The sequence below is a fragment of the Phyllostomus hastatus genome, unplaced genomic scaffold (assembly GCF_019186645.2).
Source record: "Phyllostomus hastatus isolate PE091 unplaced genomic scaffold, TTU_PhHast_1.1 phas_scaffold_1066, whole genome shotgun sequence".
In the NCBI taxonomy this organism is placed as follows: Eukaryota; Metazoa; Chordata; class Mammalia; order Chiroptera; family Phyllostomidae; genus Phyllostomus; species Phyllostomus hastatus.
The window spans coordinates 2,133,705-2,149,759 of record NW_025334004.1 but is presented as its reverse complement, the minus strand read 5'-3'; the positions used below and the strand labels follow the sequence as shown (position 1 = coordinate 2,149,759).

The 16,055-nt window shown below is 38.4% G+C and overlaps 1 protein-coding gene and 1 pseudogene across 3 annotated transcripts in view; both read right to left on the bottom strand.

Annotated features, from left to right (window-relative positions):
* Nucleotides 1–2,571: 2,571 nt before the first annotated feature.
* The window catches only part of A1CF (APOBEC1 complementation factor), an 83,465-nt gene continuing 69,981 nt past the window's right edge, over nucleotides 2,572–16,055 (bottom strand). For all 3 annotated transcript variants that reach the window (XM_045854292.1, XM_045854293.1, XM_045854294.1), the window contains 3 exons: nucleotides 13,666–13,802; nucleotides 12,796–12,947; nucleotides 2,572–7,058 (listed from right to left, as the gene is read on the bottom strand). In XM_045854292.1, coding sequence (XP_045710248.1) covers nucleotides 6,907–7,058; nucleotides 12,796–12,947; nucleotides 13,666–13,802 — 441 coding nt within the window. In that variant the 3' untranslated portion in view covers nucleotides 2,572–6,906. The remainder of the gene's footprint in view (nucleotides 7,059–12,795; nucleotides 12,948–13,665; nucleotides 13,803–16,055) is intronic.
* LOC123828987 lies at nucleotides 11,556–12,751 on the bottom strand (annotated as a pseudogene).

Genomic DNA, 16,055 nt, shown 5'->3' with positions numbered 1-16,055 from the left:
CATGACCCCAGCTACTGCTCCAGGGCAAATGTTGATTTCAGAGCCCACTTACTTTTCTGGAGTCATGATTTTTTATTATTTTGAGTTTCTGAGTATTCCTCTTGTTTTCTTTATTGATTAGGAAAAAATGCAGCTAATTGTCATTACATTTACTCTCAGAAGGTATACCAGAGTGGACTTTTATAAAAGATGCAAATGTAAAGAAATTACCAAAAGGTCATCACAATGATGGGTCATTAATATGTAGTATTTATTCAAAAAGAGTACAAATTTGGTTTTTAGGAAAGAAAAAAATAAGTCAGCAATGCATGTTGTCAGTTTTTAAAATTTTATAATGGTAGTTGAAAATTCAATTAAAATCATTTTGCCATCCTGGAATTATACTGCCCATTACAATATTACATTATTTCCCATTTCATGGGATTTATGATTCCATAGTACCCATTATGTTTATATCTTTCAAACTAATTATGATTTTCCCAGTGAATGAATCTTGTAATTTTACTTAGTATATTTAGATGGAGCACAGAGTTCTATAAAACATTTTACTCAAAGTACAAAAATAAGTGCTTTATGCACACTCTTTAATACTGTTTTTGTCTCTTTTGGTAGCTCAGCTAACTAACTTTACATAAATAAAGTCAATAACAACAAAAAGGAAAACAAGCAGTAAACTAACACCTAGAAACTAGAAAGGCATTTTGCTGACAGTTTGCTTTTCATGAAAAGGTAGGGGATAATAATATAGCCAAATATTATATCCAGTCAGAAAAGGAGAACAGAACTCATAAAGGAAGAGCAATAAAATCATAATAATTACAATAAATATTTAAAGCACTGATAATGATGGACTGATTCAAATAGACTCATCTGTCACCTGTGAGCCCAAAGATCTTTTAAGAATTATAGTAGCAAAGGTCAAGTTTCAAAATAAAATGAACATTTGAAAAAAGTATGTATATTTCATTGCAAATCATTTATTACCAAACATATAGGTATAGATAAGGCTTGTGAAATAGAAATTGTGTTTGAATTTTATAAACACAAGTGTAGTTAGGAAACAGAGATAGTTAATGACCACGATGTTTTCAAGGAAATAAAAAGCATGGGTACCCACTCATTAACATCATACTAGTTTATGAATATGACAAATCCATGTTTGAAAGCTTCTCTGGATCTTTCCATTTTTTTCTTCTTTCTATTTTTGCATAGTCTTTTATATTTCTTTCTAAGGTGGAGGTTTTCATAGGCAGGGGTTTCTGGTGTGTGGTATACGTAGCTTCATTCAAGGAAGAAAGTCACCAGCAAATGCTGTATGAACTTACTAATGCCCTTTGGATCTTGACAGGCCAAGGACATTTCCCTGAGAGCTGTCTTTCATCTTGTCCCCTGCCTAATCTGATTTAGTGGCTGCTAGCTATGTCCCTGAAGGCAGAACTCAGGACCCACAGCCCGGGGGGCAGTGGGAGGAAAGATTGTACCAGCAAAGGGCTGGGTAGAGGAGCAGCTACATGGGGAGTGGATTAAGGTAACCATGGGGGAGAAGATGAAACATTTCTTTCCATTTGAGATGCTCCTGCTCAGACCAGAAAGAAGTTGTTGGGCCCTTGAGATGAAGCTATATCTGCTCTGGGGAGAATAAAGCCCATTCTACAACAATTTTTTAAAAAAGAAGGGCCATAAAGAAGGGGACACTGTGTAATTTCTTGTCTAAACTGGGACATATTTGAGAGTAAGGGGAGCTATTGTAAATATTTATAAACTGGGACAAAGATGTGAGCCAGCACTGTCCTGGGACACCAGATGTATTGTCACACCAGAGTGACATTGCTAAATCCCGAGGGGAGCTGACACCCTTCAGTCTCTAAGAAGCTCCTGTAGGCAGCTTACTTTCTTTAAAGTGCTATTTCTTGATATCTCCCCCTCCCCTCAGGGAAAGTAATATACATGAAGGAAGAAAGAGAAAAGTTTGTGAGGAAGAGGTAGGTGCAGAACATTCATGTTTTATTCTAGGCACTTTTGAATTAATGCAAAACTGAGAACTGGGGATATGTGAAGTTCAGTCTCTCATAAATGAATCTATGCTGTCTCTCTTTAACCTATGCATTCTACATTCCATATAAATATTGTAAGGAGAAGCTACCCTTCAAAATGTGGGACATTTCTATGAGCAATGTCTGAGATTTTGCTGCCTATGTTTTCTTCTAGGATTTTTATGGTTTTGGGTCTAAGACTTGTCTTTAATCCATTTTGAATTTATTCTCGTGTGTGGTGTAAGAAGGTGGTCTAGTTTCATTTTTCTGCGTGTATCTGTCTAATTTTCCTAACACCATTTATTGAATAAACTATATTTAGCCCATTATATGTGCTTGCTTCCTCTGTCAAATATTAATTGACTGTAAAGACAGCTAAGATGGGTAGGGAGAGTTAGAGGGTGGAGGGATTAAGCAAAAAAGGAAAAAGGACTCATGGACAAGGACAACAGTGTGGTGATTGTGGAGGGGGGAATAAAGGGACTAAATGGTAATGGAAAAATACAATAAAAAGTGGGACACTTTGAGAGTGGTAGAATATTTTACACCTATTTTTTATTGAATAATACATATAAAAATGTTTTACTCCATAAGTAAACAGATAGGCTATGGGTTCAGAAAAAATATCATTTTCCTAATATTATAGTAGGACTTGCTGTGCTTTGTTCTGACACTGGTAAATACAAAGTTATAACCTGGTGGATACATAGTATTTTCTATGGATACATTCCATAAAACTCAGAGCATTTTCAAGATGTCACTAGTGTAGAGTAAAATTTCAACAGCAAATTTGACAATCAGTTTAATAAAGCCCAAGAGTTAACTGTTGCATGTCAGGTAACAAAGTTTGTGGTCTATTGTCTCTGTCTTCCAATACATATGTTAAAATTCTTAAATTATGCTCTTAATATTTTCTTTTTTTATTCAGTTATAGTTGTCTCCATTTTTTCACCTGTTGTAATATTTTTTTAAAAGTATTTAACGCAAAGATCACTCATGGTATTGTATTCAAAACTTAGTTTTGTCTTTAACAAATGTATCTACAAAGTATAAAAATTACCAAGTCTCTGGTTTAAGTTGTAGGTACATTTTCACCTGCTGGGAACTTTTATATGAGTCCAAGGAGGGGACAAATGACCATGACCTTATGTGAATACTAAGACATATTTTCACTTTTAGTTATAAGTTACTGTTGGAAAATCTTGGATAGGACTGGAGTTGTACAACAGTAATAAATTTTATCCATCTTTGTAGCTTTGAATGTAAATACTATTCAAAATACTAACTTTCCTTATTGACCCTTATTCTGCAAAAGTTGCCCTGAAGAATTTCCCTGTCCCCATGGATTTAAATCATGACCCAGTTGTCCAAGACAGAACTAGAAAATAGTCCTTTAAAAATAAAGGGAAAATGAACATAAATTGAAAATTATATTGAAACAATATTTGTAAAAAGCTAATCTATGTAATTGAAAGAATGTATTTAACAAAAAAGCACTTAAGGCAAACTAAAACTACTTTCCTATACAGCAATCATCAATACATAACTACAGTTAATCTCCATCCATTATCAGAAAGCGAAGGAACTGTGATTTGGAAATAAGTCCTCTGTTGTTAAATATTTTTGAATTCCACATTATCTTAACATGAGGTAGCTTTCTAGCAGCATTTTAGGTGCTGTCACTGTGGGCAGGGGTGGGAGGGCAACACTAGTACCCAGGAGAACTGCAACTTGCTGCAGTTAAAGGTAGTCTTCTGCTATACTAATGGGGTGGTGGAGAAGTACAGCAACTTGGGAAGGGGCAGCATTTTTACAGGTGAGAAAACCGATATCTACTCTCACTGCTGTTCCATTTCCTCCTCAGTGATATTTGTTGATTTTAATCCTCAGTGAGCTGTTAAGTACCAAAATTTAGAAACCTTGTTCTAATTTACTAGCTGTTTCTAAATGGTTGGCTAAATATTTTGTTATTATTGCTTGGTTCGTTGACCCATTTTAACTTTTTTCTGTGGTGAATTTTTTCTAGGAAGCAATAAACTAAGAAAAACTAAAAAATGGATAGTGATCCATTACACAAAGTACGATAGGTACCACATTGGTGCTAATTTCTGAAGTCCAAAATATATGGCCATCATGCAAGGTAAACTTTGGTTCTGCGCTTGCTTTTCAAATCCTGTTTGTTAACGTTTCAAACCCATTACAGCAGGACTCATTCTACAACGATTACCTTGGGCAACGTGATGCAAACATGTGACACGCTAGACACATTCTCTGAATGTGTTCTTGTAGATTTCCAAGTATTCTCTAAATTTTACTGGAATGAAGTCACATTTCAGCAAAAAGTAAAACCACATCTACTCACTTGAATGAAATCATTCCTCAGGATGTAAATGTAGTGAATGCTTGTGTTTCCCCTCGAGCAAGTAACGAGATGGGGTTCCAGTGGTGATTTTCTCGATCCCTTTGCATGATGGTAAGCTTAAGTCTTTGCTCTTAATGCTTTCAAAAGGTGATTATGATTTAGTCTGGAATAATGATTTTCAGCATAAAGAGATTCTGATATTTACTAATTGTTCATTTGATTAAATTGAAACTTCATCGGGATGAAACCTTCCATTCTGCATTGGTTAGACATAGAGACTGCCTTTTCCATTTACTTTTAAAGACTTTAAAGAGCATTAAAACTTTTACTCTTGGAATTTGGAATGTTTGGGGGACTGAGTAGGAATTTATGGGCTCCCCAGTGTAATCATTCTTGCTGAGTATGAAAGCTGGTCTGTGGGGAAGTGTAAATTTGGACCTATGAATTGCTTAAGGAGGAATTTCTCACTTTCTCATTTTTAGAATTAGTTTGAAGCCAATGTGAATTATATTCAAATTGATATTTCAATAAGATGAATGTATGTAAAAATGTGATTTGGCTATTTGTTTTAACTTAGACAAATATTTTTTTGCATTCTTCTATTTTAAAAAAGTCAAATAGAAAGGAAAAATTAATGATAGAGTGAAAATACAAAGAATATAGCATTTCCCAAATTTAGCTGCACGTTGGAATCAGCTAAGGGTCTTTAAAAAATACTGACACCCAGAATACGAACATTCCGATGTAATTGGTGTAAGGCGTGATCTTGGGAAGGAAAGATCTCCAGGTGTTTCTAATGTGCAGTCAGGTTTGGGAAACACTGTCCCAGGGAATCTGAGAAGGAAAACACAAAACTGAAAGCACAAGGCCGGTCGGAGTTTCAGCTCCAGCACTGAGGCCTTTCATGTCTGATTTGAGTTAGTGAAACTGAAAGGTGATGGGGGTTTTGTTATTGGAATCTGTCTGATGTTGATTGGAATCTGGCTTGATTTTGGTTCACAGCATTACACTGAAGAGTTTTCACACTTTTAATGCCTTTGTACTTAAGTTTTCCCTTCAGTCCTGTAGACTTTCACAAGGGCAAAGGGATTTTTTAAAAAGGGAAATTGTGGTAATGCTGTGTCTTAAACCGCTAATGAGACTTGTGCAGTAGTAACAGGTATTTGGTTGTCAGAATTTGATTATTTCTGTTTTGAACAAAAAGCAATCATGTGCAAGTATGGCAAGCAAGTATAGTGCCTTTTACTCCCCTCCATTCCAAGTTCTGTAGCACCCTTACCCCTGTCAGGTGTTCCTGGAGAAGAGGACCCCAAGTTGAGGGGCTTTTGGTAAATAACGTCCTTGCTGAGTGTCTGAAGAATCAGCTTCTAATCAAAAGTAACGGTGGTAAGGTTTTCCTGTGAGGGCTCCAAGGCCAAAGCACTCAGGTATGCTGAAGCTGTCTGGTACTTATGGGAAGTAAAACGAAGGGAAGGTAGAAGATTTCTTGGCAGGTTTGATATAAGCAGGTTAGATAGTCCAAAGATGAACCAAGTTAACATGACTTTCTCTGAATGCTGGATGGTAGTCTGGGTATTGCAAAAAGACCAAAGATGCAAGAGTAAATCTTCACTTCTCTCTTTGTTTCAAATGACATTTCAGCTAATTTGCTGAATACCCAGAAGTATCATAGGGGATAGCCTGTACATGTGATTTGCTTTTTAAAGATATTAGAGAGGAGCAAAGTGAGACTGAAATGAAAATAAATCTATATGGACATGTCAAATGCTTAATATGAGAAAATGTCATTTCAAATTGGAATGATTATTGTTTTGTAGGGATCCTTGGGAAGGGAAGGACTTCTAGGGAAAAAGAAGTGGGCTAATGAGTTGAATAAACAATAGGCCTAGATTGCATTAACCGTGCCTGCAAGATACCACATCAATTTGCAGGAAGTCCCCTGGGATTGCAGGGGACAGGAGATCCTGACCTGTGACAAACTGACTGGATGGAGTTTTCCAACTGCAGTGATGCTGACTTCATCAAACCTCAGACAGTCTTTCCTAAGCTCCAGGCTGTGAACCTGCCCCATGGTGATGGGGAACCTGTTTGAAAAGCACCCTCTCACCTTCCTCTGCAGCTGCAAGCCAGAGTTAACACTCTGGAACTTACTTGGCTCTTTGTTGTTACTGACTGCTGAAGTCTGCTCTGCCCTCGAACTCGTGTTGGCTAAGAGACCTCCCTCCACTCTGTCAGGGTTTGTAAATACATTCCCAAGACACTCAGCAACCTTGGAAGAACAACTTTTCAGGTCAGTGGCTCCTTTCTGTAGAGAAAAGGCTCCTTAACAGTTGATTGAATTAGGAACAATGTTCTCTTGTCATGATTCTACAGTTAGTATAAGCCATACAGTCTCATCAAAGGCATCACGTGAGGAAAAGTATTATGTGTGATCACGAGGGGACTGAGTTAGAGGTTTGTTTTTTCTATATAGAGTTTTGTGTCTTACTTTTAAAATAAAAAAAGATATCTTCAGAAGGCTCCATATCCATCCCCTCGGGCAGTCATTGCAAAAGTGGGGTAGACCTCATATGTTGCGTATGCTGCTAAGTCTTGTCCGAGGGTCACTGCTTGCTTGAGCTGGGCTGCGGACACGGGTGCGGCAGCGTTAGGGACAGCATATCCTGGAGGGGGAGGCAGAGAAAACTTCATGAGACGGATTCCACTTCCTTTGGGCTTATTGTCTTCTGTTTGGAATAGGTACCTATTCTCAACTGTACATTTTAGAAGGTGCTCTCAAGAGACTCATTCACTAGGGGGCAGCATTCCTCTGAGGGAGGTCAAGTGCCTGTAGCTGAACCACTTCGCTCTTGGAGAATTAGAAACACTGGGAAATGATTCCAAGAAACAGAAACTTAACAGGATGCTGAGTTGACTAAAGCATGAGGTTCAGAGCTCTTTCGGAGGTACAGAGAATTTGCAAAGGAGGCAGGGATGGGCGATGGGGCTTTGTGGGTCTGCTTCTGCTGCGTCCCTGCCCCACCGAAATGAAATGTGAAAAAACATGGCCTTTGCCCAAGAAGTATGTGTAGGGACTGGGCTGCCAGCAGAAGAAAAATTTAAGGTTTTAGCATGTTTTTATACTAAAGCACCATGAAAGCAAACATCTAGCCTGACCACATGTAGACCTAACCTTCAAAGGCAAATGACGCCCGTCTTGGAGTGTTTGGATGCTAGTCCTTGCCCTCCGGGAACCGAGGGGTTTGACTAATAAGGAATCATCACGTGCTCTCGCCTTAGTATTGTGTGTAGTTGATTAATATCCACTTTTGAAGATGAGACCATAGCAACTCTTATCTAAAAACAGTATTACTTGGTTGTTTTGGACCAAAACCTGGGTATTGCTGAGATGATCCAAAAATTGTAAAAGATGACAAGGAAAAGGGGAACGTATACTTAAGCAATGAACAGAAATTTTATTAAAACACACACACACACACACACACACACACACACACACACCCATCTGGTCTATGTGCTGTGGAAGCCCAACCCCAGACACATTGATTTCTTTCTGGTGGCTTCCCAGGAAGTGGTGGCAGGAAGCTGGCTGGACTGTTTTTTTAAAAATTGAATCCACTCCTTGGCTTGTGCACTTGGGGCAGTTAATGCTGAGTAATGCACTAGTGAAGTTTGGTACAGTTCCCAAGGATATCAGAAATGTGTTAACAATTACTTTCATGATTTTGGAAACTGTATCTAATGTAAGTAAATGAGTAAGTAATGTGTGTGTGTAGCATAGACTTTATCTTTAGGGGTTTTGAATTTTCTTTTGCAATTTGGCAAATTTCTTAGGTGTAAGAGCATTTGTGCTTCAAAAAGTTTCTTCCTGGAAGCTTATTATTCTCTGCTTGATTCAACACTCAAGTTCTGAGAGGTTCTCAAATTCTTACGTATTCCCAAGACAACTGTTATGCCCCCCTTCCCTTTTTTTTTAATTTCTTGTAGGAGCAAACAAAAGTGAGGGTAAGATATAACACCTTGGGAAAAAGAAAATCCTTTCCAATGTGAGAATGAACTTTAAAATTCTCCTGACAGTGGGTCATTTATTTTTATAGTACATTCGTTAAGGGTCTTTGGGGTACAGCGTTCTGCAGGAGAGGGGTTCAACTGAAGGCAAGAAATGAGAAGTCCTGGTACACATCCCCTGTGGACAGACATGTCAACACCCTATTTTATGGAATGCAAGCAAAGGGTTGATGGCCCCAGTACTGCCCAGGGGAGACCTTGCCCTCTGTGGTGGCAGCTGTTGCCTTGGTTACCGCTCAGGGGCACTCCACGTATCTTCTCTTTCTACAGAGCAAAGCTGGAATTGAGGTCACATTTACATGTGAAACATTACTTTCATCCTCACCTGCCAGAGTGCAGGATATATCCACAAATGTTGAGAAATAAAGAAAATGAGAGTGAACACTAGTTGTTATGAATGTGAGGGTTATGGAGTTCCCACACCTTAATATAACCAAGATATTACTCATCAATCAGTGGGAATGTCATATTTCTAGGTCGAGTCAGAACTCTCTGATTTGAGCTTATGAGGATATATGAACATTATGCATCAGAATGACAAATTTCTTTAAAAGAAATAAATGTTTATTACTAAAGGAGGAATGGAGTTAACTCAAACTAAATGGTGAGAAAAAATTTCCAAAAGGTCCCCTCTCTAGAGGATTAATTTTTAAAAAATTATCAGCATTTATTATAGGTATACAATAAATATGGAAAAGTCTTTTAAATGTGACCCTGAAGGCTTGTTGATCTAGAGGTAGACTTTGTTTTAGGCAATCAGCATACAAAATTATAGGACACATAAAATGAGGCTTGATTGTGCGCATGCTGAGTCTGTCTCTCTCTCTCTCTCTCACACACACACACACACACACATTGATTTAAAATAATTTTTAAAAATGTGATCTACACAGCTCTAAAAAATCAAAGCAATAGAAGTAAAATTGAAGATTGGGTTTGGGGACGGCATGCAAGGATTTCTTCAAAGCTGACTGAGCACTGCTCAATGACTTCATCTTCCCAGTACTGGGTTTCTTCAGCTGTGTGATGGCTGTTATGACAGGACCTACCCCTCATGGCATCATGAGCATTGCTGAGGTAACATGCTGGGGGTTTAGGTGAGTATATAGCACATAATAGGAGCTCAAATAGGCATCATCTAGTAATAGGTAGTTTCAAACTCTCTTACTAAAAATAAAAACCAAATCAAACCAAAGCAAATCAAATGTAGAGAGACTGATTCATTCAAGATCACACAGGTGCTGAAGCTGAGCCAAGACCAGACAGACCCCACTTTTGCTGCCCAGCTCCATTCTCTGGCCTCATACTTTAATGGTTCACTCATCTGGTAATTCATTTTGGCCACAGATGGCATAGGTGGAGCTTACAAACAACTCTATGAGTCCATGATACCACAGGTTTCCCAAACACTCTCTGCAGGGTGCAGTTTCTGGCCCAGCATTTCTCTTCTCTTCTCTTCTCCTCTCCTCTCCTCTCCTCTCCTCTCCTCTCCTCTCCTCTCCTCTGCCCTCTCCCTTCTCTCCTCTCCCCTTCACTTCCCTTCCCTTCTCTTTTCTTTTTTCTTTTCTCTCTCCCTTCCTTCCTTACTTTTTTAGAAATTTTGAATTTTTTTCATTTGAAGGTAAATCTTAATGCTATTAAAGTCACAAATATGCTAATTTAAATACCCAATTCTATTTCTCTAAAACACACAATGCAAACGTACAAATATCTGTTCTTTCTACATGTCAAAGCCCATTCATTTCACGGTTTGGACATGGGGAGAACAGATTCCCCTTAAACTGCCAGTCAGCAGGTGTTTCTTTATAACTAACTTTAGCAAAATTCATACAAAATAGCAACTAACAATGGTCTTTTTGTTAACTCATAAGGAAATACCAAGCCTGCATGTTGTTAAAGTTTCATACTAAAATGTAGAAAAGCTGAAATAATGAAGGAAAACTTCCCCAATCTGGTGAAGGAAATAGATTTCTAGGAAGTCCAGGAAGCCCAGAGAGTCCCAAAGAAGTTGGACACAAAAAGGAATGCACCAGGGCACATCATTATTAAGTTACCCAAGATTAAGATAAGGAGAGAATCTTAAAAGCAGCAAGAGGAAAGGAGAGAGTTACCTACAAAAAAGTTTCCATGAGGCTATCAGCTGATTTCTTAAGGAAATCTTGCAGGCATGAAGGGGCTAGAAAGAAGTATTTGAAGTCATGAAAGGCAGGGACCTACATCCAAGATTACTCTATCCAGCAAAGCTATCATTCAGAATGGAAGGACAGATAAAGTTCTTCCCAGATAAGGTCAAGTTAAAGGAGTTCATCATCACCAAGCCATTATTATATGAAATGTTAAAGGGACTTATCTTAGAAAAAGAAGAATATCAAAACTATGACAATAAAATGACGGCAAACTCATAGCTATCAACAAATGAACCTAAAAGAAAAGAAAAATAATGAAAACAAAAACTAAGGAAACAACTAGAACAGAAAAAGAATCAGAGAAATGGACATCATGGGGGGAGGGGTTCAGTGGGGAGGGGGAAGCGGGGAATAGGAGAGGAAAGTACAGGGAAGAAGAAGCATAGTTGGTAGGCATAAAATAGATGGGGAGAGACAAAAAATGGTACAGGAAACAGAGAAGTCAAGAGCTTATATGTACAACACATGGAAATGAACTAAGGCGGGGGGTGCTGGAGGGCTCAGGGGTACAGGGCAGAGGGAGAATAAAGGCGGAAAATTTGGGAAAACTGTTATAGGATAATCAATAAAATATACTTAAAATGTAGAAAAACTGAACCTGACAAAGAATGAAAAATTAAAAATTCCTTATTTTTTTATTCTTGGTTCCACTACCACAATTTATAGGGCAATATACCCAATGTAATAAAAAGAAAAACCTACAACAGATAAAAGCCCTCAGGAATGTACATCTAATTGACACTACATTGCATTAATCCATAGCTGCACTTTTTGCAAACTGTGGCCATGTCAGCCCTGAACAAGAAGGGTTTCCTGTTTAAGCTGCAGTAACTTTTCTGACTAGGGATCACAGTGCCTTCTCTGGCAGATTTTTACAGTTCTTCTAATGCACCTGTGATAACTGTTTCAAAGTAACCTGCAGCTTTCCTGACAACTCCTTGCTCTCTCTCCTGCTAAGAACTGTAGCCCTTCTCTGCTACCATATCCACCACTTCTACCCCCAGACCCATAACCGCCACCCTAGGGGCTGTCCAAGCTTTTTCCACCAAAACCGCCCCCCCTTCATGGGTCCATAATTTGATCGCTGTTGTCTACTGTGATTTCCAAAATGATGGTTCCCACCACCACCATAGTTACCACCAAAATTTCCTCTTTCATTGGAACCATCATATCCTCCACCACTGCCACCATTTCCGGCACCTTGGTCTCCATATCCTGGTCTTCCACCACCCGCATAGCCTCCTCTACTACTACAGCCAGGACCACCACCATAGTTGCCACCATCACCTCCAAATCCATTATACCCACCATCACCCCCTCCATAACTACCTCTGCTGCCACCTCCACCACAGCCTCCTCTTCCACCAAAGTTGCCACCACGGCCGAAGTTACCTCCGCCACCTCCAGAGTTTCCTCCACCACCCATGAAGTTGCCAGATCCACCTCCGCGGCCTCTTGGTGACCCAGCAGACTGCATTTCTTGTTTGGAAAGGGCCTTTTTCACTTCACAATTACGCCCATTAGTAGTATGGTATTTCTGCACAACAATTTTATCAACTGACTCATGATCATCAAAAGTTACAAAAGCTAATCCTCTTTTATTCCCATTGTGCCTATCTTCCATGACTTCTATGGTTTTAATCTTGTCATACTTTTCAATGGAGTCTCTCAAGTTATATTCGTTTGTGTCTTCTTAATACCATCAACAAAACTTTTCTTGGCTGTTAGATGGGCACCAGGTTACAGAATCCCCTCTAGAAACAGCTCTCTTTGGTTCCACTACCTGCCCATTAATTAGCCTTGTGTGGTCTTGCACAAATTGCTGCCTCCACCTCTTTAACACCTGAGCAAGTCACACGACCAAAGCCCCAGGGACGTTTTGTTTGGGGGGGGGGGGTCTTCCGTCACCACACAATCTGTGAGTGTGCCCATTTCTCAAAATGTTCTCTTTATCATCTGTAGTTTCAAAGCTGAAACCACCAATGAGCAGTTATTTCAATTGCTCTGGCTCCCTTGGATTATGGCTCTCCTTCCCCTGATTACAGTGACAGCCAGAGTTGGGATAGGGGTGACGGGGTGAGGGGAGGTTTTACCTCCACTTTTGACACTTACTTGCCTCTTCCAACCTGGCCCAGTATTTTCATACCTGGAAAAGCAGTAGCAGAAGCGGCAGTAGCCACTGCAGCTGGAGCGGTGGCTCCATCAGTGGGAATGCCCAGGGTCTGCAGGGTATACTCGGCTGCGTATGTCTTTGCTTCATCCACATAGGCACTTAGCTTCGGAGGTGTGAAGGGGTGGCTGGAAAGCACAGTCAGCGTAGGCATTTTAAACTTGTGCTACTGAGACAGGTAAAAATCTAAGCTGCTGCTAGCTTTTGAAGATGATAGGATGATAGAATTTTGTGTGTCTATTTGTATTCCATTTGCTATTAAACCTTCTAAATATATATGCATGTAGAAATATCTGTAAATTGACCTAGAACATTGGTGGCTGATGTCATTTCCTGTAGCATACTTACAACTCTTATGTGGATTGTCTAAGATGCATGTGAAACACTATGGTTCCTAAATTGATGTAGAAATGCAGACTCAAGGTAAAACTCAGGAGTTAATATCCTATAACAGAGAGGCTGTATCTTTGATCCAAAATTTAAATGACAGGGTATGGTGTTATTTCATATAAAATGGCTATTTCATACGACTCAACTTAAATACCACAGAGATAAAAGAACGGGTTATAATTTTCATTTCTATTAAATGTAACATCTGCAGTTTTCCATTGGTTGGTTATACCACCCCATCTTCATTGTCTATACAAAATCTGGGGCCTCTGAGATTCAGTCTCACAGCTGGCACACACACCCCAACTCTACATCTCAACGTTTCTGTTTAATGAAAAATGAGTGGGTAGTAGACTTGAATATTTATCTTATTTAGATGGTGATAAAATGCACTTAACTTATGAGAGTTTCTTACTCTAAAATTTACATGATTAGGAATCTGGAGAAGTTACCCACATGGCAGGATTCTGGCTGGCCAGGGCAGGAATGGTTATTTTGTATAGGAAGAGTTGTCTTTGATCTTGTCCGATGGCAGAGTGTAGCTGATATACTGGCTGTCCCCAGTTATTTTTCTGACAGATTTCTTCTAATATCTACAAGAGTTAAAAAGAAAAGATTTCCCTTTAAAATGTCACATTGGCATTATTTATCCAGCTTTCAGTTTTTTCAGCTCCGCCCTTCAGAGAGAGTTTCAGCTAATACGAGAAGATATAAAATGCCACATGGTTTAATGACCCTTAAAATTTAAGATGAGCTCAATTTGAACTCCATTTAAAATGTTAGGTTTATTAATTTATAAAAACCATCTTCACATCATTTATTCTAATATGCTTTTAGTTTAGCCCATTAGCTATAACTTTTACCAGTAGTTTAGTTTTATCATTTAAGAAAATTGATATACCAGCACTGTGTGGCTGGGTTTACTCATAATTATCCTCAATCCTTCTGCTTATAATGGTCTAGAGAAAATAACCTAAGAATACAGTATATTCTTATTCATGTTATTTATCATAGGTTCATCTTCACATTTTTATAAAGTTTTAAAGTTCAATGAGTTAGTCTTTGTTGATGAGCATTAATAGACAAGTATTGACAGTTGCAATGTGTTTGGCAAAACACTTCTGGTTGTTTTTACAATAATCTGATTTATAGCATCCTTCCGCATGATTTTTCCCCTATCATTATTCCAAACTGAATCATGTCTAAAGGCACATATTTTCTGCATCCTGAAGCCATTTTTGGTGGCCCGCAAGCCCCAAGGCTCCCAGTAGTTAGCAGATCCAGTAAAGTGTGCAAAATACGGCATTCATCTGACAAAGAAAAAACTCTTTGGGACAAACAATGTCCCAGGATGACTCTGTGGAGCTTATCTCCTGTGTTCTAACACCAGTACGGCTACACTAGTATAACATTTTCCAGTTTACTAAATTTCTAGATTGCTCATGTCTTCTTTATTACATTTTGCTCTTACTATTTTCAGTTTTGTTGCAACTCTTGTTATCTACAAAGCATTCTCTAAAGTACCTAGGCAATTGTAAATTGCTTTGGCTGGCAGATATTGCATTTATGCCCTTTGGGTAAATACACACTGAGGGAGCAGCCCCAGCTCTAACTACAGGCCCTGCAGGGCAGAACTTGATCCTCTGCTTTCCTTGTTGGAAGCTTGTACCTCCACTATGGAATTGTTAGGGCTCCATCCATGTTGGCTGGTGGCGTGCCATGATTTTCAGTTTCTAAGCCATAGTTGAAAAAATTCGGGGACAAGTTAATTGAAGAATTTTCATTAGTTAATAGGTATGGATACTCATATTTTAATAAAAAGCTTGACCAATTTTTAACCTGGGTTTGATATCAAAAGCAGAGGTCACTACTCATCTATAGCAGCTCTTAGAATGATTACACAGAATTTATCATGATCGTCATTTTTTATTATCTTAGAAGATTTTTAGTTTTTGCAGGATTTTAATTATTTTCAGTTTTAAGCCGAGGGAGATTGGATGACTAGCTTTGTGCTTTCTAAGCAAAGCTCTGAGTCTAAACTCATGGCACTTGCTAGTTTGTATTATAATTATCTGTGTACTTGTCAGTATCCTCTCACTGACTGGCCGTGTAATTTTTTCCCCAAGTTTTATTGAGATATAACTGACATACATCACTGAGTTTCCATTGTACAGCATAATGGTTTGACTTACATATATTATAAAACAATTGCCCTAAGTTTAGTTAGCATGCATCATCTCATTTAGAATCAAAAACAAGAAAAAGAATAAAAAAGAAAAAATATTTTCCTTGTGATAAGAACTCTTAGAATTTACTCTCTTAACTATCATATGGTGGCATTAATTATAGTCATCATGTTGTGCATTACATCCCTGGTACTTATGTATCTTATAATGAAAAGCTTGTATCTTTTGACCACCTCCCCCTAACTCCCCCAATCTCACCATCTATCCACCTCTGGTGACCACAAACTTGATCTCTTTTTTTGAGTTTGGATATTTTATTTTTTAAGATTCCACACATGTTATCATACAGTATTTTCTTTCTCTGTCTGACTGACTTAGTGTACTCAAGGTCCATCCATGTTGCAAATGACAGGTTTCCTTCATTTTTAAAAATCTATTGACTATTTAATATTGCAATTGGGAAAATGTCTATTCAGGTCTTTTGACTATTTTTAATTGGATTACTTTTTCTATGTCATACAATTTTCAATGGCAACGATTGTGTTATATTCAATTGTCTATCCCCAGAAACCAGCAAAATACTTGTACATAAAGGATGCCTAATAAATGGTTTTTGAAAAAAAAAAACAAATGATTGCTGTTTACCATTCTGATAGGCAC